Below are 22,441 nucleotides of genomic sequence, written 5' to 3' on the forward strand. Positions count from 1 at the left end.
AGAACTAGGGGCACTGCATGCCTGATTAATCCACCAACTCATTCATCTCACAAACATTTACAGGCTGTTGGCCATGGGCTGGGCCAGGCCTACCTCAAGAGAGTCCTCTAGTCAGAAGACAGGTAGAGAGCAGGGTGTCTGGAGTGCTCTCTCAGCTCTGCCATCCATAACTTCTGACAAGTTATGACTTCTCTGAGCCTCCGTTCCTCTATTTGTAAAATAGGACCGTACCCTGTTTGTGATACTGCGATGAGACTGTGCCCAAATGTGTGGTGCCTGAAAGGCAGACATAGGGAAAGGCATCCCACATCTGCAGGGAGCTAGAAAAGCCAAGCCAGAACCCACAAGGCTCAGGCCTGAGGAAGCAGCAAGCTGGGTTTACATAGGAACACCTGGTGGAGGACACAGCCTTTGAGCTGAGCCTGGAAGACTGAGCCCAGCTCCCATAAGGTTACTATCAGCAGGCACAGCTCAGCGAAGGCAGAGTCAGGAAGCCCAATGCATGTCCAGAGAAGGCTGAGCTGGGGGCGCTGGGAGCCTGACTCGATTCCAGAGCTGCCTGGAGATGGCGTGGGAGTCATCTGTGCTCTCACAGCCTCCATTAGAACAGACTGCAGACGCGCCCCAGCTCCTGAATGCTGTTTTCACTCAGTTCTGGCCGAGGCAAAGTGAAAGTCAGGGGGAAGGTGCAGAACCTCAGCACCAGGACAGGACAGTGCCCCCTGGTGGGAGGCTAACCCCAGTCACCACGTCTTACTGGCTGGTCTGTGCAGGAACCTCAGCGCCAGCAGAGACTGGGGCCACAGGCTTTGAGGTCAGGGACTCCAGATTGCTCTCTGGGAGGCAGAGTCTGCTGGGGGGGCATCGTGCTCTGAGGCTTGTCTTATAGGGACATGCTGGCCTGTTTTGGCGCAGGCTGTTTGCAGGGGACTGACTGAGCCCCCTCAAGGCCACCACTGGTGTGCTGACAGGGAGCCAGGACTCCCCGCTCTAGTCTGTAAGTACCTGTGATCCAGCACTTTCCCTCTCCTGGACTCAGATTCTTGGTCTGTAAAGGGAGAGATCATCTGACCCCTCGGCCCTAAGATGCCTCCAGCTGTGGGATACAATGCCCAAGACTTGCTTTTTGCTAAAAGCCAAGTACACCAGATGTAGGTTTCACCTGGCTGGTAGTGCTGGGCAAAGGCCACAAAGCTGGGAGGCCGAGAACCAAGCTGCACCTTGAGGGGCCTCTGGGGAAATCTTAAATTTTGAAGGCTAAGGGTCAAAGTTCTCTCAAGACTGTTTAAAGGTGACAAAAACTGCAAGGACTTGTTAACTGAATGAGCCCAGCAAACAACAACAACACAATGGCCTAAGCCTAAATGGGGGCTGAAAGTGAACTATGGGACCCCACACACACACACACACAGCTGCACTAGGCCCATTTCAACTCCTCAGATCAGGGACTCACACCTCCCCCTTTCTCCCGGAGCTTCCACAAGTCAAGAGAATGAAGAAGAATGACAGGTCTCCAGCAAAGAAATGGCATCTGTTATAAAGCCAAGATGTCTGGGCAGGTTAGACCTCCTGAGAAGCCCATCCACTAGGCCTGGCACGTGAGACCTGGAACCATAACTGTCAGCCTGCTGTTGAGTGCCCGTCCCCTCAGTCCAGGGCAAACAGGCAGCAAAGGCCAGTGCCACACGAAGGTCAAGGCCTTATTCTGATTTAAAATATTCTCCGAGACTGCAGGTGTAGCCTTCAGCTCGGCACACTCTCAGCCCAGCCCAGCAAGAGGGAAGAGTCACTTGTCACCAGGAGCCATCTGAGAAGACCCTAAGAGACCCTTCCTGGCATTGCCCAGATCTCAGCAGCACAGAGGCCTCTATAAGAAAAGTTCCCTCCTGGCCCAGTGGCCGGGGCAGTGCCTTCCGACCCGCCGAGTCAGTGCTTCAAGCACAGAGCCTTTCAGAGCAGCTCTCAGATCAAGTATTAAAGGCTTCCGGGGGTCGCCAGAAGCTGCGGTCTCTCTCTGAAACACAACTCCAACTGAAGTCTCTTTCATAAAACCAAGATGTCAACATTCTAAATATTATCAGGCATATTCACTGGGAAATATCTACGCACTGCATTATCTTAGCCAGCAGAACCGTATTTTCCTTCCAGTTTCTCTTTACAAACACACGCCTTTTCCCTTCCTTGTGGAAAATGACTGCCCATAAGGCTCCCTGTCTGGTGCCTCCCTTGGGCAGGCTGTCAGCCGTGACCTTGGCTATGAAGCATACTAGAAGCGGCTCGTGGCATGAAGTTGTAGTGGACAAAAGAGACAAGCCACCCAAAGGCCTTGCCCTCTTCCTGTTCCCACTCCCAGAAGCTGGAGCCTCATGGCTGCTCTCCAGACGGCCCTTTCTCCCAGAACCACACGCTCATTCTGACATGACTGAGCAAGCAAGCACACTGCCCAGAGCCTCCAAGGGCTGGGTGTAAGCACCAAGGGTATAACCCCTTCCCCACCGCCCTGCACAACTCCCCTCCATCCTTCATTCAAGGAGACAGAAGCCACTCATTCGTTCTCATGTTAATTCACACATTCACTCACTCATTCACATGGTCACCTGTTCATGTATGCTTAGTGCCTACCTAGCATTAGCTGTCCTTTCCGTCCGCCTCCCGTTTGGCTGCCCTTCCAGTGCAGATGACACGTTACTGTAAACTGCCCTGCTTTTTATTTCCATCAGTGGTTTTTTTCACAGGCGGGGTCAGAACTGCATTCCTCTGGGTATCTTCCTCCTTGCCTAGCAGAGATCCATCCTGTACCAGGTCTCCTGGGGCTACAAGAAAGGCTCCTGTTAGCATGTGACATTTTAAGCCAGCAACGGAGGAGGAGAAAGGGTAGTGTGAAAAGGAAGGGCCACGTGGCTGACACAAGGGCCCTGGAGTGAGGGAACACAGTGACAGACCAAGGATGACAGAACAAGTGAAGACAGGGGCTTCCACCTCGGGGGCTGCTGCACCCATGTGGCCCTCTGCTATGTCACCAAGCAAAGCCCAGTGTGAAGAATGTTTCCGAGGGTCAGAAAGCTGTCAGAGTGTGACTAGCCTGAAGGCGCACTCTGTCTCCATCAGAAGCTCCAATAACAAAAGCATTCCATGTGCTGATTCCTGAATCGGCTTTATTTCTCTGCATAAGGAACCCTGCACAGGCAATTCAAATTAAAACAAAATAAATATATGAATATTCATGTAAAACTGTCCTTTCTAATGAACAATTATACACAATGTACAATTTCGTGTTCACTGGGTGGGTTTACAAAAATGTACCATTCCCAACTAAAAATGCACCAAAATGGTTCCATGCAAACTTATCAAAAGTGACCAAAAATATGGAGGAAAAAACCTGACTGAGAGCACTTTGTCATTTTTTTTTTGTACAATCACAGAAAAATAAAAACATCTAGTTTCTTTGTTACATTTAGAGTAACTAAATGTGGCCACTGTTTATAATGTCGATTTATGTTCCTAAAACATCTATGTAGTTACCATAAAAGTCTATCAACATGAAATTGGAAGTGAGCATTACTGAGAAGAATGGGGCGGCGGCGCCCTGGCGGTCAGTAGTCGGTGTCGGAGCCCTCGGCGTTGTCCACGTTCCGCGACAGCATGTAGTTGTCCATGTCGATCGAGCGGCAGTTGTTGATGGCATAGCGCAGGCGCTCGGCCATGACCGGCTGGCTAGAGTAGGGGGGCAGCCTCAGCTGGAAGAAGCAGGTCTGTGAGGTAGGCAGACTGTCGTAAGGCTGTGGAGAGAAAGACCCAGAGCCGTGGCTGCAGCAGCAGGGTGTCATGGGGGAGCGGGGCTGCCCGTTCCCACCACCCCCAGAGTCGGGAGGGCATCCTCCCTGCCTTCAGGTGGGTCCCACAGACACGGCTGACCACACGGCCACCCCGAGAGGGAGCAGAGACTGGCCGTAGCGGGCAGGGTGCGGGCTCTGGTGTCCCGCACCATCTAGGCTTTTGGCGGAGACGCTTCTTTCCTGTCCTCACTCCTCCCGTGCCCTCACGGGCACGGTGAGGAAGAGCCCTGACTGGCAGGGTTATTTGAGGGCACACGGTTTGCACAGTGCCATGGCTGCCAGCACAGAGCCCAGGTGAGGAGGCAGCGAGTGAAATCCCAGCCCATCCATTGACTGACAGGCGATGTGGTTATGTAAAATGATAGTTATGATAATTAGCAGTAAAACAGGAAAGGGCTGGGGTTAGATTGTTAGGCGAAAAAAGCAGAATACAAAATTCTAAACGCGTTCATGCAAAAATGTGTGTGCTCGAGGCAAAGACTGGGAGGAAGTACACAAAGCTGAAAGGTGAAAATGGCGACCACTAAAGAGACAGAACTCCTGTCCCTCCCTGCAAACACTGTCCTGCTCTGTAAACACAACTATTTCCCAAACTATTTGTAATGGCAGTAACAACTTTACATTGTTTTTATAATTTTTTAAAGACTACTTTTTAAAAAAGAAGCCACCCTCTCTTTCTTGTTCACCTCCTTGAAACCAGCCCTCCTCAAACTCCTCAAAGCCCAACATTAGGTGAGTGCATTTCGAAGAGGCAGGAGATGGAGGGCCCAGAAGCCTCGTGGTGCCAGAGCCAGCGGTGACACAGAAAGCTCAAATGCAGAAAAATCCCATCCCACAGACACTGACCAGTGATGTCAGCAGGTGGCTCTGATTTGGAAACTAGAGAAATGGTTTAAAAGCCACAAAGGAGAGACCCATAGCGGTCAGCCTTCAGAGGCTAAAAACCTCCCAGGCAGGGGATTAGTGGTGGATTAAATCCTGGGATGGCAGGGTAGCCTGGGACAGAGAGAAGGCAAGGCTTTTTTCCAAAGTTGAATAGAAGCAAACCATTTCCCCCTCCCTACCTCTCTCTGAAGCAACAAAACAGATCTACAACTTATAGTTTCTGGCAAGTCATGTAGAAAATTTATGGAAAGGCCCTTTCATAGCCCTTCCTGTGCATGGCCTCTCCAGCAAGTCTAGCCCAGGAGTAGCACCCAGGCAGGCAGCCTCGGGAGGCAGCAGGCAAGGGACAGCTTTGACTACAGCAACTTCCAGGAATAGTCACTGGAAAAACACCAGAAAGACACACAGTGAAACCTGATGAAACTGGCTGGAAGGGCCCTTGTGTGGAGAGGCCCTTTCTGTTTCCGGAATAAACACGTGGACCCAGCACCTGGGGAGAAGGGGAAGGAGAAAGAGGGAACACAGACACTTCAAACTTTATGCTGGATTTGGGGGGTATACCAAGTGTCTAGGAGGTGGATATAAGGAGATCTAAGTCTGCCATCAGAAATAGTCAGGGGCACAGGAAAGCATTCAGGAGGGCTTCCTGGAAGAGATGACACTGATGCTGGGCTTAAAGTATGAATAAGTGCTTGCCAGGCACAGATAGAAAAGGGTGGGAGGAGAACTCACTAAAGCAGAGGGAATAGCCTACACAAAGGCATAGAAGATTAAAAACAGCATGGTCTGTCTGGAGAAAGGCAAGCAGCCTATTATGGCCGGAACACATTGAATGTCAAGGGGTGATATCAGAAAGTCGGCACAGGACTGACTGTCCTGGAGTCAACACAAGGGGCCCCTGAACAGTGTGAAAGGAGGAGAGTGACATGGTCAGATGGGTGCTTGAGAAAGATGACTCTGGCAGCAACGTGCACTTAAGGCTCTAAGCCCTTTTATTCCTAAGCCATCTGTCAAAACAGCAGCTGGGCCGGGGCTCTGCGGCAGGGCCTTTCATCAGGCCACCGAGAAGCCGCACTGCCTGCTCCGTGATGCACACACCACAAAGCAGCCACGGAACACGTTCCTTCTGCAGCACATGCACCAGTGAACAGTATCTTCATGAAAACAAGTAAACAAGGCCGTGTCCCAGTGCGCAAGTCACACAATGGAAAGGCGCGGGAAGCAAGAGGCAGAGGCAACATGATGACCCTTCTGCCAGGCTTAGCTTTCACTCAGGAAGATTTACCAAAGGTTGTTAGTTATCCTGTGCTTCCTACATCCGTTTAGGGCTTTTTTCACTGAAGTTATGTGATGTTTTTGAACAGGTTTTTCTATGATTTTTTAAAAATCTGGAAATTCCAAGCATTAAACCTGAACTGGCAGGCCTACTTGACGGTCACAGTTTGGTATTCCCAACACGCAAGCCACAGGAAGCAGTAAGGACAGGTGTTATCAAGGAAGGAAAAAATACCTTACTTACCCTATCAACCTTCATGATTTGAAATCTCTGAGAAATGTCAGCAGTGTTGGCTGGTAGTCGAGATCTTCCAGACACAAACCTCATGAAAAGCACCCGCTCCTCGTTGGAGAACTCCTCCAGCGTGTGCCAGAACCACTGCACCAGCTGATGCTGCTCGTCCACCTCCCGGTACCGCACCACTTTCTTCAAGACTTCTACAGAGATCTCGGGCATGCCACACACCATCTGCTCCAGCTGCTTCGCTGTGAGGAGGGACAGCAGCGGCACAGGGACGATCCAGGACATCCCTTCTCGGACCGCAGCCACCTATTCCCCAGAGAGGGCGTGTGTTCAGTGTGCGGACTGGGCACCCCTGGTGGGCCCAACCGGGCTGAGCACTTCGTGCCTGCTCACCTGCTCCCAGACCCTCTACTTGTCCCTCAGAACTGGCGTGACTGCACATGGCCCTCCTTCCTTGCCTTTGACCCTTTGTCTGAGCTCCTCTCTGCCTGTGGGACTCAGACACTCCTTCTAGTCCTTGTTCAAATCAATTCAGGAGCCCATTTTCCCTCCCCCCATGACATCCCAGTCCTCTGGGGCCCTCCCTGCGGCCAGCCCCACCCACTCATACTCCTCATCACACAAGGCTGTGGGCGGTTCAACTATGCTATGTGGGGTATACCCCGTCTTCTCATCAGGGTGAGAAGCTCTTGGAGAATGTGTCTAGAGCTTCTTTTGTTTCTATAATTTGTATTTTCTTTTGAAAATAGTTATATCCTGTTTGTAAAAATAATTTGTGGTAATTGTAAAAAAAAAAAAAAAGTTGGACAAGTACAAAGAAGGAAGTAAAACTGAGAAGTCCTTTTGTAGGAAGCCAGTAGAAAGGGCAGAGAATTTAATCAGGAGACTTGAGTCCTGAATCTCAGCTCCACCACTTCTGTTAATTTTTTTCATCTAAAAAATAAGGCAAATAATGGCTGCTCACATTATGAAGAGAACTTTAAATAAGCCTGTGTGACTGGGTAGTCAGGAGGGGAATGCCGAGAGGGCGCCGCTAGAGGCTGTCCACACTGTCTGTTTGGAAAAACCCCTCCAAGGTTGCACAGCAGTGCCTCCTCTATACACAGACCCATCACTGTCTGAGGTTTGTTTCATAAATACTTCTCCACTCTTGGCCAACTCAAAACCATCTGCCATAAACAAAACAAAACCAGAGACCCTGAACAGGAGCCACCCCTTGGGGAAGGCCCTGGAGTTATGACTGTACAAGGCCGTCATGCCCAGGGATAAAGAAGGGACTGGCAGCAAGGGTAGTCTCTACTGACAATAAAGGGAATACCCCAGCCAAATTCTGCCAAAAACCAAGCTGTCATGCCTGGTAGGATAGAAACCAAAAGCTGTCTGGAAAAAAAAGAGACTGAAGTACAGGGCTGGCTGCTTGGGTGAGGGACAACTGGGGAGAACTATGGGAAGAATATGGGGTTCTAAGAGACGAAGAGGAAGTGAAAGAGGAAGAAGGCCTTGTTACCAAGAACAGAACAAAGCCAGGGCAGAGCAGAGCACAGCTGATGGAGAGCGGAAGGTCAACCTGACCCTCAGAGGACGGGCTAGCACGAGCCTGGACCCCGCAGCTGAACGTGGCTCTGCCTTGAGTACACCCTTCATTCCTCTGCACTCTGTGAAGGGGTGACGGTAATCCCTACGTCACAGAGCAACTAGGGGAGAAACTGCACACGAGGGTGCCGTGAACCACACCTGGCACGCAGGAGCTGATCGATACATTTTTAGTCAGTTGTTCACTCTGTGCAGATTGAAAAATATTCAAGAACTGGAGATAAGCCCTAAGCCCTGTGTAAACAGCATCACTGACAGGACCCACCCTCACTAAGCTAAGGGATAGAGTATTCTGATGAGACGTGGCCCAAAGTCAGAGTCAAAGAAGAAACCGGGAGAGAAGGGTGTAGGATATATATGCTCCCAATTAGCATACAGCCTCAGAGCCCGCATCCAGCTCTTGGGAAGAGCCCAACATGTTCTGCAAATAAGATACTACTGAAGTAGCTATTAAGGACTGTATAATGAAAGCCACCATTTTTGGAGATAATATTCATTTCTATGGTCACTCATCATACTCCCATCATTTATTAAATGCTTACTACGTATCAGCATAAAACAAGGATATACAGGTTATATATAGGAACTACATTCTTCATTCAATATCCTACACGCTAACTGAAAAAAAAAGACCAAACTCTGTAGTCTAGTTCTTAGACCACAACAAGGAGTATGTGATACCCTGAGGAATTTCTAGGTAACAAAAAAGACCTCTACAGTTACAGACCTGGAGGAAGGTTGGTCTGGAGAGGAGCATTCTCAGCTGAGGGTCGAAGGACTGCAGCAGGAGGGGGAAAGGCACTCATGTGGAATTGCCAGACCAGTGTTTAGGGGGTCATTCACATGGACCCTGACTGACCCAGCTCGAGTGGGGACCCTGGGCTGGGGGGCAGTAAGACACAAAGACAAACAGGACTGGGGAAGAGTGAGAAGGTAGGTTCTGAAGGCCTGAGTTGAGAGCTTGGCCTCAATCCAACCAGTGATTGATTCAGAGCTCACCTAAGGCTCTGAGTAAGGACATAGCAGGTCCTGAGAAATGGCCTGAAAAGTGTCTGAATAGGGGTTGAAATATAGATGCAAATTAATCAACAGTGAATTCATACGCCAAATAGTAGAAAGCAGACTGCTCTTGTTTGGAGACAAATATGCAAACTCACATGCACCTCCCAAAATGTTTCAACTCACCTGCCGATCCATTTCATGAAGCCGATACTCAATGGCCCGCTCCACATACTCCTTCCTGTTGGAGAATGTGAGTGGGATACTATTCCCACCAGGGATTATAGGAACCATTTTGCCATCAGCGCTCTGGCCAACAAAAGAATCAAGAGGAATCATCTAAGAATACAAGAAAAAAGAATTTACTCCATGACAGAAATGACAACAAAAAGTGTGTTTCACACAAATACAGCAAATCAGCAACAAAATCAAAAACTTTAAGGATAAAAACAAGGCAACTGAGAGAGCTGGTCAGGCTACTTGATCAGCAGGGAATGTGCTGACTAATCTGGCAGTGATTAAAAACTGAGGTTGAATCCCTCTGGCTCCAAACCAGGTTTGATGAACTCTGGTCACACAAGGCCTCCCTCTCCTCCTGGGTTCTCTCTGTCCTGCACTCTACCAGGCAGAGAATGGGATCAAAAGGGAAGGAGCAGAAGCTGGGTCCTGGTGCTGACTCTATCTGTTAGCAGCTATTTAAACTGCTGGGGTTGAGCTGCCAAGGACAGCAATGGGCTATGGCGTGGGTCAGCCAGACAGCAAGTAGAAGACCGCATCTGAGTTTTACACGGAAAAATTCTAGTCAACACCAGCAGTAACATGGACCAGCCAGGATGTACCTCATGGAAACTCTCCTCGGTAATCCCGCTGTCTTCAATGTGAAGAATGCTGTTGAGGGTCTGCACGTAGAGCAGGTCCACCTCCTCCAGGTCTTCCAGTGTGAGTGGGACGCAGCACAGCTGTTTCCACACCAGAGGGGCCAAGTGGAGGTCCAGAGGCTTCTTTGTGCGAATGGCAACCCCCATTAAAATGCCCAAGAACTTAAACTGCATTAGGTGCTCATCAAGACAGGCAGAGGGGTTAAAAAGGAACCTGCAGAATTAAAGGAAATATTTCAAACAAAGTTTTCCTCATTTCTATTAGAAGTAAGTTATCAAACAGCTACAGCATTAGTCATTAGTTACATGGGGCTACTTAACTTAGTGGAATGAAATTTAAAATTCAGTTCTTCAGCTCCTCTAGCCACATTTCAAGTGCTCAACAGCCACATGTGGTCTGTGGCTATTGTTTTGTACAGCACAGGGACTATAGTTTGAATTATTTTTGGAAGAACCAAAAAAGGATAAGTGAAAGATCTATTACTTTTTAAGCTGTCTGCTCAAGGATGCCCTATTTCCTCAAATCATCTCATTTATCATTCACAAGTCCATGAAGCAGGATTCAAAATAAAAAAAAATTTGACAAATATAGGAATAATACACAATTACAAATATGAAGTACTATGATACAGCATAGCAAAGCTTTTTAATGAATTTTAATTCATTGAGGGGCGGCCATGTAGGCCTTCAGAAACACAAAACAAATCTGGTTTCATTACCAAGTCTGAGTTTCCTCTACCTCTCTATATTATCCTTGAGTTGGTCCCATAATAAACAACAAGTCATGATGGAAGTGCTTCAGCTTCCTATCTGTAGGAGATCTGTGAAAAGGGAGTACTTACAGTTCCTATTCCTTAGAGTTAGTGAGGATTCAATGCGATAATACATGCAAAGCCCTTAGAACAGTGCCTGGCATACTGTAAGCACTCAATAAATGTATTATTGCAGGCAGTCACCTGCTGACTGCCCTTACCTGTCCCTATTGTAACCCACTTCTGCAGTAGCATTGGGAGAGGGTATAAGAAGGTCAACAATACCAGTTTCAAGTTCCTGGAGAAGAAAGAAAAACATTTTTTTTTTTTAGACATGACAAATGCATCAAGAAAATGAACCAATTACATTAAAGGTCATACTGAAAAGACATATTGAAGAATTTGTAATGCTAGATGACAACCAGATATCTCTACAGTCATTTCTGTGGTTGTAATTTGAAACGAATTTAGGAACTTCTCCATGTAGAAAATATCCTACAGTATGTAGAGCTACGATGAAAAAGTAAATCCAGGCAGGAGCTGGGGTATCTGTGAGCAGGGTAGAGTGATATTCAAACAAACTTAATAAATGACAGTCAAGTATTATTTCAATCACAGGATTTATCAGAAAACTCTTGGTACCAGGCAAAGCTGGAAGGGTCAGAGCTGATCTGTGGAAGCAAAGCTGCCAGTGCAGATCTTAAAATATGAACTGGTTCAAACTCTTAAGACTTATTTTTCTCATTTTCCTGGCAGTTCTACTTTATTCTAAAAGCACCAAAATAAATTGGAGCTCATGGGTGGCCCTGGATTTGTCTGGTAAATAAATGCAAACGTGTGGTGTTGCTGGTTCCTCTGCCAGTGTTATGCGGCACAGCAGATGGTCACTGGTAGATGGCACTTATTCAGTAAGGTATCGTCACAAAGTTTCACAGACTCTTGCAATAATTCACCTCTACATCATTAACAGTATGACTTCATGCAAGGCTCACAAATGCATTCTTGCTTACATTTATAAAGACATGCCAGACAGAGTAATCACTGGAAACAGTAAAATGGCCAGTGCTTGAGTGGACAACTCAGCAGGGACACTGCATGAATGTACCTGGCACATCTCTGTGATCGTGTCATCAAACACTCCTCCAGCGTCATCAGCCCCTTCTCCAACCAGCTTAACCTTCCACGCTCGGGAGGGCAGGCGGAGGTCTGATGCATTCAGTTTAACTACTTGTCTCGCTATCTGAACAAAGATGGGCTTACACTTCCGTCCTCTTTAAAAGAAAGGGAAAACGGAGTGAAATACAACTCTTCCAAACCACAAAAGTCACTTGAAAACATTTTCGCATCAATGAATGAACAGGCCAGCTTAACAACAGCCAAACACTGTGCGAGGCCCACTGTAACCACACTGGGTACTGATATAAATACTGTTACTATCCTACTTTACAAGTGAGGAAACTAAGGCTCACAGGAATTAGTAATAACATCCACCTAAAAAAATGCTAGTTAGAAACACATATGCATATGCTAACCTGGTTGATATCCTCTTTACAGTAATTTGAGGTCCATAGTTTTTGCCTTGAACCATGGTTTTTCCTATAGAGCGCACCATCGGGAGGGTGTAGACTCTTGGAGCTAACAGAGGCCGAAGCTGTCCCTGCACAATGCCCCACGTTCCAGCATTATAATGAGACGTACTGTTCTGTAACAGAAAGTTAGCTTAGCAGAGACGGTTCAAGCTAAGGCTTAAAAGAAATAACACTTCTCACTTTTAGAAATGTACTTTAAAAGCGTAAACCTGAGTATTAGTCATTATCAGCAACTTTTTCAAAATATGTTTTTCTGATAAAACATAATTTTCAAAAACTTAGAAAATACAGAAAAGGACACACCCACAAGCACACAAATAAAATCATCCATAATCCTACCATATGGAGACGGCCCCATGAACACTTTCATCTATTTCCTTCCAGTTTCCTTCCTTTTCGCATTTTGTTCAGCTCATACAATTTATACGATTTTCTGCTGCTTTTCTCACTTCACTTTATATCATAACATTTCTCCCACTCATTACCAACAGTTTTCTAATGCTCTGTTTAGTGCTTCACAGTATTCTGTTGCCTGGTTGATTATATAATTCTAACAATGATTTGCCAGATCTCTCATATGCTCATGACTGGTTACCCAAAGGATTCTTGACTGACAGATTTACAGACCAATACACATTGTAGCAGGCATGTCTACACATTAAACAAACAAACAAACACAGCCAGCTTGCCTTCTTCCTAAATTACTAGAGTGTTCTATAAAGGCAATCAAATAGCCAAATTTACTTTATCTCCCCCACTTACAAGAGAGAGCAAGAAGTCTCCTAAATTTCTCAGACTCACTCACATAACCACCATGACTGTGGTGCTAACATCTTTCTGTGCTTAAGTTTTAAAATCATATACTAGATTTTGTAGAGAATACATGCTTAGGCATTCATACTTCCTTGAACTTTGGATAAACCAAAACACAGAAGGAAGACCACTCTGTGCCCAAGAGCATGACTACCTGTATCTGGACTGCCCTTAAATCAGCAGTAAAATGGGCACAGAACTGCTGCCCCTTCTACATCTCTTGAGAGCTGAGAGTTAAAAGCATTAGCCTTGGAAGAATTTTCTGAAGGCTAAGAAAAAGGCCCTGGGACCTAGCGAGCATGCCACGGGCACTGCTTCTTCCCACGCCAGCATGTTACCTGGTTGTTGGGGCTGAGGTTCAGGAGCCTCCAGGACGAGTACATGAGGTCAGAGAAGTGGTAAAGCAGCCGGAGCCTGGCCCTCGCGGTGTGAATGCTCACCTCCCTCAGGGCCCCGTACTGGGGCGGCACTGCGTCGGGCAGGCCCAGCTGCAGGGGTACGGACACACCTGCCCAGGATGCAAATGTACACTTGTAAAGGAAAATGCATTGTTTTCATTTGTAGTGTTTTGAAAAATTTCAAACGTACACAGAAGTTGAGATAAGTGTACAATGAATACCAATTCCAACCACCTAAATCTGATAATCAATATTTTGCTATATTTGCTTTATTATGTATTTAACAATTCCTCTATCCATCAATTCACCTTAATTTTTTGATGTACTTGTGCTGGTCTTTAAAAACATCTTTTTATTTATCATTATGAAAATTTGTTTCTTCCTCCTTTAATTTAGTTTCCCATTTAACACTGAGACTTAAACAGTCCCTTCACAAAAAAACAAAAAACAAAACAAATTCTTTCTTTCATATTCAGTAACTGTCATCTTCATAATAACACAAGATGTGGGCCAGGACTAGGTAGGCAGTTCTGGAAAGTGGAAATGGGTAATTCAGCAGAGCCACCTCCCACACTCCCCAGGGATCTGACAGAAAGTGACCGTGACAGAATGAAAGATACAGGCCTAGGACTCATGGAGGCTTTCTACTACGAGCATAAGAGCTCTATAAAAGCACAGACTACAAGGACAGTACCCGTGGTTATCCTCTTACACAAATGCACAAAAGACTAAGAATGAGATACTCAACTTATTTGAGTTTCCTGTAAGTAAAGCTTCGTACAGCTCAATTCTCAGAGGCATTTTCCTACTATTACTAAAAGTTAACACTTGCTGAGCACTTTTGTGTGCCTGGCATTGTTCTAAGAGCTTCACATGAATTGGTTCATTCGCTCCTATAGCTCTTTACATACAATAGGTGCTATTATTACCCTCCTTTTACAGACAAGGAAACTGAGTCGCAATGTCACTCAGCTCAAAGTGGAGGAGCCAGGATTCAACCTGGGCAATGTGGTTCCAGAGTTTGAACCTTTAGCCCCTACGCTGTATGGTCTTTGTCCTGAAGCAGAAGAGGAAATCCCACTGGAAGCTGAAGAGGCCCCTGAGTACCTGAAACTGTCAGTACACGGGCAGCGCTGATCATTCTGGGTTCTGTTAACCAGAAACCATCTCCTGCTTGTTTGAAATCTACTTGGCAGTCCTACCTCACTCTCTTATGGTATCTAAGAGAAAATAATCTCCATAGGGAGTGCTTCCCAAAGACCCCTCTAAGAAATAGAGAGGTTCCCAAAAAGGGATGAGAATGCTGAGCTCCCAGGCACAAGGTCACTTCAGGGACGTTCTAGTGCCTCAGATGCCAGAGGATGGTTTTAGAAAGAGCTTGAGGGTCTGGGGAATAAATAGCCCAAATATGAAGAAATGCATTAAGAATGATAAATATCACACTTAAGGCAATGGTTACGTTTGTGGGGAACAGAAGATGGATCCAGTTGCTGAGTAGGGTGTTAACTACACAAATATGCATTTTCTTTTCTTTATTTTGTTGTAGATCTATAAGGATGTCATGATAAACTAAAAAGAAAAACACACAAAACATAGAAACAGCCAATTAGTCCTGCCACACCCTGGAGTAAAATGGTTAACAGTCTGGTTTTTTTTTTTCCTCTGTCAATGTACAGACAACATCATGTTTCAATCGGTTGACTGGGGTGAAGAATTTGACAAGCGATCTCAGGGCTTTTCACCTTTATTCCTAACAGCATGTCTTAGAAAGCTACAACTCATCACTTTTACATATAAAAAAATACTTAGTTATACTTAATTGGTGCTCTAAAACTATACATTTTGCTTGCCTAAATGGTATTTTTCTTTTTTGGGGGGAGCAGAGAGGGAGTGCTTTGTAATGAAACCTGCAGGAGAATCATCCGCTCTGAAAGTGTTCACAGAGCTGCAGCACAGAGTGCTTTGGTTGTGTGGGGGAAGGTTTGATACTTTCAGAATGGTGCCTGGATGCAGCCTGAGGCTGTCAGGCAGAGTGTGCAGCTGGCGACTGCTGAAGGAGAAGCTGCAGGAGCGTGGACATTTCACCCCTCACCTGGTGCTCTTGGCGGGACAGGCGGCGCTGTCCATGCAGCACTGTGGCAGCGGCCAGCCGAGATCTGCCGAACATTTTTCCCCTGCAGAACTGTTACCAGGGTTGGTTCTCGAACGTGGTTGGTGTGGCCTAAGCCAAGCTGGTAATAAATTACAAATACACAGATTCAATTAGAAAGAGGAAGAGAGGAAGACAAGATGACAAGATTTGTCTTCGATGGTAGCAGATATAAGTAAGTTACTATCTGTATCAAGCAACAGCGACAAAATGATGAAATTAATTCTGATTTTCTCTAACAGAAAGATCCTCACAGCTTATAGTGTCTCCTAAAAACTGAGCAGCAACAAGGCCGAATTTAGCAGAGGAGTCTTAATGAATGAAAACATCTTTGGATTCCACTTCTGGAGAGGAAATAAATTCTTGGAAATTTAAAAAAAAATTTCAGAGTGATCTATAGAGCTTTCCCTTAAAATACATCGGTTTCTTGATTTTCAACATCGATTGCCTATGTAACAATACATAAACAATCATAAAAACATACACAGAAGCAGATTCTCATCTCCAGATCTCTGTTCTTAGAGTCTGATTGGGACACCCAGTGTTTTAGAGGCTGACCACCTCAGTGTCATCAGCGAGGATCTTGTCAAGGCCCTACCAGGGACCTCCCAAAGGTGTCTTCAACATCAGCCCTCTCCTCATTAAGACAATGTGCAACCACAATGATGAGCGGATTTCTCATCTGTTAATATAGTGATAAGGAGACCACAGAGCCAAATGAGGCTACTATGAATGATACTGGACCTGGAACTTGCAGGCCCCTGGCTCTAAGGGCAGCCAGATGCAGAGAAGATTTATGGAGGAAAGAGATGTGGCTCTGCACATGGACCTGAAAGCCAGTGTCATAACAGACACCTCAGACATCCCCCACCAAAGTGTCTCCCTCTGCCATATACATATACAGGACAGGCTGAACACATCAACATCTTGAGTCTTTTCTCTACCTCTTAGAGTCTCGGTTTGCTCCTCTGCATAATGTGGGTAACAAGACTTTCTGCCCAAACACAAACATACTTTGTACACTGTTCTATTATAAAATATAAAAGTATTGTTGTTTCATTTTTTCCATTTTCCAGATCAACTGATGTTCCTAGGACCTAACCTCATGTATTATCATAGTGAAAACAAAGATAATGATGACAGTAGCAAATACTTACATATGGCACTTACTATGTGCCAGGCACTTACCAGTGTGTATACACACACGCATACACTCATTAATTCCCTTATCCACTTTGCTATACTGTCACATTTTTTAAAAAACCATGATAAAACACCTACTTGGCCACAATCAAGAGAGAGACAAGCATAACTAGACTCAATCAACAAAATGGCAGTGACGTACGTGAGGCATCTGGGTAGGAATTATGAGTCTCCTCACTTATCCCTTTGCCAAAGGAGGAATGTGGTCAGATTTCTAGAACACGAGAGAGCAGCAAGCGAGATAAATAGCTACCTGCCCTTCTGAGTTGCTCCCCCAGGCATACACATCTCCAGTCGATGCCAAAGCAAGTGTGTGCTCAGCTCCAACTGCCACGTCTTCGATGACCACTCCAGCCAGGACAGGGATTTGCTGCGGTCGATTGTGGTTGCGAGCACGCCCCTCTGGCAAGCCTATCAAACGATCTGAAAAAAATCGCAGGAGGACATTTATGCATGGCACCCCACAGTCCTTTTATGTTTCCTAACGAGTCATTTAATGTCTACAGTGGTATGCCAGTGGTGTATATAACTCACTGGGGAAAAAGCTGCTCTTCTGGGAAGGTATACTGGATTCTGAGTGAATAAAGTTTGAACCTATTTCTCTGCAAAATGTCAGTCTCCTTATTTATAAAAATTAATAAAATTAAATTTTAAGTTAGTAGCTTATTTCAAACCAAAAGGCACCTCTAGCATCCTAATGCTTGAGAGGACTGGCATTCAGTTCACCAAGGCCCTAAAGTTCTTGCATTCTAAGACAAGACATCATTCAACCTGTCTTGTCCTCAACTTCCTAGCCAACATCACTCCTTACCTTTGCTGCCAAACTTCTAGAAAGCGCAGGCCAGCCCCTGCTGCTCCACATACTGCAAGCCTGTTTGGCTTGGCCTTCTGCAGCCGAACTTCCCCTCTTATCACTGCACTGAAACTGTACTCTCAGAAGTCATGAGTAGCTCCTAGCTGCCCACTGCAGCAGCCTCTTCTCCGGCTCCAGCCCACAGAGCTCCATCTCACCTTCTGATAATGTGGCCTTGCAACTTGTGCCCCTCAGAGACTCTGCCCTATCTGGCTCACCGGCTACCTCTGTCTCCATCTTTTTAAAGTCATCTCTCCCAAGTCCTCTTCCTGTGCTCACCTGCCCTTTACTCACATTTTTAAGAGTCCTATCCTTTACTTTTTTCATTCCACACTCTCTCCCTGGATTTCTTAGAGCCTATTAACATGGCTTTAACTACTACTATTATGCATCATGCAAACCTACATCTCCATAACCAATCACTTTGGAGTTCCATATCCAAACCCCTAGTAACTTGCCATTCATGTATCTAGAGTAAATGGTTCCAATTCAATATAACTAAAACTAACCTCCTTACCTCTTTCTCCCAAACCAACTCACTGTCCTCAGTCAGTGGCATCAATGTTCTTCCAAGACTAGAAACTTCAATAATGACTTACTTCTTCCTCACATCTGCCTCACACACCCCTCAGTCACTACGATTTGCCAAGAAGTCCCACTTATGAGGTGAATATATTGCCATGGATTATGAATTTACTCAAGATTTGAATCCGGAATGCCTATGAATTTCTAAGACCTGAACCCCCAGTCCCCATGAGGGCCAGGAAGTGAGGCAGGACTGGAGGAGACAGTGTCTGTGGCAGCATGGCAAAGGCAGCCGAGAGGAGGAGGGGCAGGGCTCTGGCAGGGACTCTTCTAGCAAGAATGAAGGCTCTGGCATGAGGGGCCATCAATGGGAAGGAGAGTCTGTCCTTATGACAAATATCATGAAAGAGGAGCAGAAAAGCAGCTAATGAATGAAGGTCATAGTGGCCAATCATCCAGAATGAAAAATGACTCAATTTAGTGCACTTTCTATAAAATTGGAAAGCAAATATTTCCATAATACATGTGTACATAAAACAAGCAATGTAATGCCTGGAAAATGCCTTACCTTGACCAAAGGTATACACATGACCATCTTTGGTCAACGCAACAGAAAACTGGGTTCCACAAGCAACCTTTTTTATTCCAATTCCACAAAGGACATCAACTTTCTGCAAAATAAAAGTATAAGACACATACTTTGATTCTGCCTACTGGCATGTATAAACTCAGAGTATCTTCCAGTAAAAATACTAATATAGTCGCCTACCTGTTTCTAGCCAAATCTACACTCCTAAATGTTATTTTCTTGTATCGCTCTGCAAACTACTTGAATTTGGGGGAGTACTGCTAAGAGGGCAGGGGTGTTTGACTAATATCCCCAGGACCCCATGTGAAGTGGAAGCATTCCTCTGGGTAACAGAGACCAAAGAGAATCCTGTGGCCTTTTAAAGAACACTGCAAGACCATTAAAGCCATGGGCTGCACCCAGTTACTTTTCCGGCTTTCAGAGCTGACAATAACTGCTTTGTATGTTCCCCAGAGAGGGCTTCCTTGCTGTATGTATCCCTAGCTGAATATTCACCAGTCTAGCTATCAAGATGTCACAGAATAGATATGACAGTGAATATGGAGTTGAATAAAAGTTGAATATTTGTAAATTATGCTGCTTGTTAAGTGTGTTAAAAACCCACATAGGAGGATTGCACAGGAAGTCTTCTAAAGAGCCAAGAAACCTATAATGTGAATAACAGCCTCTAATTTATTTGTTTATACACATGGATTTCCTAATACTTTTAAAAAGGAGGTGCATACTTGTATAATTCAGCAGAAATAATAAGCTGAAATGGCAGCTGCAAGTATAGAGTTACAAAAGATTGTTCATGGTTCCCCCTCAAGACACCCTGGAGATACGTTTGTAACTACACCTTCTCTACATGGGAGGTGGTCTTACACTGTTCAGCCTGTGACAAAGACAGCAGCTTGTCCTTGCAGAATGTTTATATCCAGTTCAGTAATTAATAGCTTATTTAAAATCAAGATCTAGAATGCTGGAAACTGAAGAATAAGCAAAGAAAATTTCTAAACTTCATTATAAATGACCGAAAATGTTAAAGGTAAATTACTTCCAACTAAAAAGAAGGAGTGACAGATGAAAACTATACCGTCTGAAACCCTAGATTAAAGACAGTACTGACCTGAGGTGAAGATTTTGCAGTGGAATTTCCTAAGCCTAGTTTTCCATAGTCCCCATCTCCAAACGCCCACACCATGGAGCCATCTGCTGACACCGCCAAAGTGTGGTTTAAGCCACAAGCCACCTGGAGAAATAACAGGGTGGTCCATGAGGCAAATCACAATACCTAAAACACATGCCTATTACTGGGACCCTTTTCCTCCACTTCAGTGAAAAACTTGGCTATGTTTCCAAAACTTTTTATTAGTTTCAGGGCCTTCTATATATGTTAACCAAAATGTGTCAAGAAGAAAAAGTTCCTAATGTCTACAAACAAAAAACATAATTTTTTCCTTCAAAGTAAAATCCTTCCCTGTGGCTAACTCTGAATCAGAGAACACAAAAGATAGGAAAAAGTACCTATGATTAAAAAATACTCATTCATACCAAAAACAGTCTAAGGGATGCTATAGTAAAAGATAAAAGTATCTTATTTCATCTCCCTGTTAAGATACCGTCTCAATGTGTACAAGACAGGGACAAATACTGCTTAAGAGCGGTATCTACTAATGCTGCAATTCAGCCATCTACTTCCAGGCTCCAGAATAGGAGTTAGAAAACCTGTATTGTGTAAGGCTTTATAACAAGTTATATCCTGAAGGGGACTCTGAATATTCACATCCTGAATTAAGACATTCATTTGTTTATCAGTTATCAATTAGGCCAAACAAAATGCACATCAGGTTAAGTACAACTGGTGATTCTGGTCTTCCTAAAGGACGGTGTCTAAGTGCACACAGAGGAAATAAGAAAACTATGATCAGACAGAACACATTATTGACTGATTCCATGCCTGTCCAATCTGATATCCCTCCAGGGCAGTCACTCTCTCTGGGAGTTTTTTGTTAGAGGTGTTTCCAAGACCCAGACGACCGTAGTCACCATTTCCAAAGGTGAACAGTTTGCCATCTGAAGTTACCACTGCTGAATGTTTGAAGCCACAAGACATCTACGAACAGAACCAATAAGAGAAAAAATTTGAAGAAGAGGGTATACTAAGAAAGACATCAGTCACTTTGGGTTATTAATACAGCAGTATTCTTTAAAAAAACTTCACTCACAACTCAGGATCTTCAAGGCCAGTTATGTCCTATCCACCCATGTGGCCCTCCTGCTCCCCCAAGTCTCATCTACCTCATCATCCTCAGGAAGACTAAGGTAAACAGTGCCCATTGGAAGACCTAGGGCTACCCTTCAGCTACGCAGAGATGACTCAGACTACAGGAGCTAATGGATGGCGAATCTCTTTGTAAACTCCATGGTGCTATGCAATTTTACAGTGTCATTTTAGATCACTAACTGATTTTCTAGAATATGTATATGAACACTCAACCTTTGTTGCAATAATGAAAGGTTGAAAGCAAAGCCTTCCATTTATCACTGTATCAAGAACTGTGGGCCAGGAGCTATAAACCCCACTGCCTTTCTTCCAAGGACCTTAAGCACTCAAGGCTGGGCCAACCAGCTGGCTCAGGAAGGAGGAATCCATTCCAACAGCAAAGCCCATTCAAACTCCTGACAAACTCAAGAATGAATCTGAACAACCAAAAACAATGGATCTTTTATGATGGGGTAATATATTTTAACTTCTGTTTCTCATTACCTAAACTTGAGAACTCAACACCTAGTATGTTTATAATCAGATGAACTTATCCATTTCTTGCCCGACCTGCACCACTTCTTCTCCTTGCAAAGCCTCGATCTGCCTGGGCCGCCGCTGCCTGTCGCTGTTCCCATGGCCGAGTTTGCCATAATCACCATCTCCCCAGCTGAAGACCTCACCACTTTCAGTCAGGGCCATCGAGTGCCCATCAGAACCACAGGAAGTCACCAGCTGGGTTACGACAAAGCCTAGAACAGAGCAGAAACCCAACAACAGTCACTACGTGTTAAAAGTCCCCTCTTGACTTGCAGCTGCTACAGAATGGCCTCAGAATCGAAAAACACCAAAACAGGACTACTGAAAAAAAGAAGTCTCTTTAGTTTTAAATAAAATTTGCAGCCATAATCTAGCAAATTGGGAATAGTCACGTAAAATAATGATGACAAGGAAGAGGACAAGGGTGAGAGAAGCAGCTACAGTCATTAAGGAGTAGCTATGTTCTAGCTACTCCTACAAATGCTCATTTTCTATTTTCACAAAAAACCTATGCGGCAGATATTATCATCACCACATTTACAATTGGGGAAACTGAGTCACAAAAAGGGCTAGGCTGTGCAAGGTCCTAGAGGCAGGATGCAACAGAACCGGACAGGAGCCCAGCCCCCCAGTCCCCACGGCTGCGCTCTTCACACTTAGATCTCAAAGAAGAGACATCAGAGTACTCAGGAATTCGTTCTCAACTCATGCGACTTGAAGGCTTAAAAAACTCTATCTGCTCTCCTTGTAGACTTCAGCGTCAGTAAAAGTTAACTTAAGAAACAAGCCAAGAGGGGCTCCCGCAGTGGTTCTCCAGAAGTATTCTTTCTCCAAGTCACAGACCATTCTGACAGAGATGTCCTTTAAAGTCTTTATAGTACGTATGCACAGTTCCATATAAACTGATTTTTAATTTTAACAAAACACATGCATGATTACTACTACTGCTATTAATAGTTGCCTAATTACAGTTTTGCAATTTTAAAGAATTTGTTTACAATCTTCAGCTACAAAATCTAAATGTAAGTGAAAACCTTATGTGACTTTACCTAGCAAAGGTTTGAGATGAGTTCCA

The 22,441-nt window shown here is 45.0% G+C and overlaps 1 protein-coding gene across 9 annotated transcripts in view; it reads right to left on the bottom strand.

Annotated features, from left to right (window-relative positions):
* Positions 1 to 3,135: 3,135 nt before the first annotated feature.
* HERC1 (HECT and RLD domain containing E3 ubiquitin protein ligase family member 1) overlaps positions 3,136 to 22,441 on the bottom strand; it is a 174,649-nt gene continuing 155,343 nt past the window's right edge. For all 9 annotated transcript variants that reach the window (XM_064485448.1, XM_064485453.1, XM_064485449.1 and 6 more), the window contains exons 65-78: positions 21,397 to 21,578; positions 20,521 to 20,676; positions 19,690 to 19,812; positions 18,561 to 18,663; positions 16,868 to 17,037; positions 15,355 to 15,493; positions 13,203 to 13,372; positions 11,995 to 12,164; positions 11,568 to 11,733; positions 10,684 to 10,760; positions 9,672 to 9,924; positions 9,019 to 9,171; positions 6,241 to 6,546; positions 3,136 to 3,779 (exon numbers count right to left, since the gene is read on the bottom strand). In XM_064485448.1, coding sequence (XP_064341518.1) covers positions 3,594 to 3,779; positions 6,241 to 6,546; positions 9,019 to 9,171; positions 9,672 to 9,924; positions 10,684 to 10,760; positions 11,568 to 11,733; positions 11,995 to 12,164; positions 13,203 to 13,372; positions 15,355 to 15,493; positions 16,868 to 17,037; positions 18,561 to 18,663; positions 19,690 to 19,812; positions 20,521 to 20,676; positions 21,397 to 21,578 — 2,354 coding nt within the window. In that variant the 3' untranslated portion in view covers positions 3,136 to 3,593. The remainder of the gene's footprint in view (positions 3,780 to 6,240; positions 6,547 to 9,018; positions 9,172 to 9,671; positions 9,925 to 10,683; positions 10,761 to 11,567; positions 11,734 to 11,994; positions 12,165 to 13,202; positions 13,373 to 15,354; positions 15,494 to 16,867; positions 17,038 to 18,560; positions 18,664 to 19,689; positions 19,813 to 20,520; positions 20,677 to 21,396; positions 21,579 to 22,441) is intronic.

Source organism: Camelus dromedarius, chromosome 5, assembly GCF_036321535.1.
Source record: "Camelus dromedarius isolate mCamDro1 chromosome 5, mCamDro1.pat, whole genome shotgun sequence".
Lineage (NCBI taxonomy): Eukaryota > Metazoa > Chordata > Mammalia > Artiodactyla > Camelidae > Camelus > Camelus dromedarius.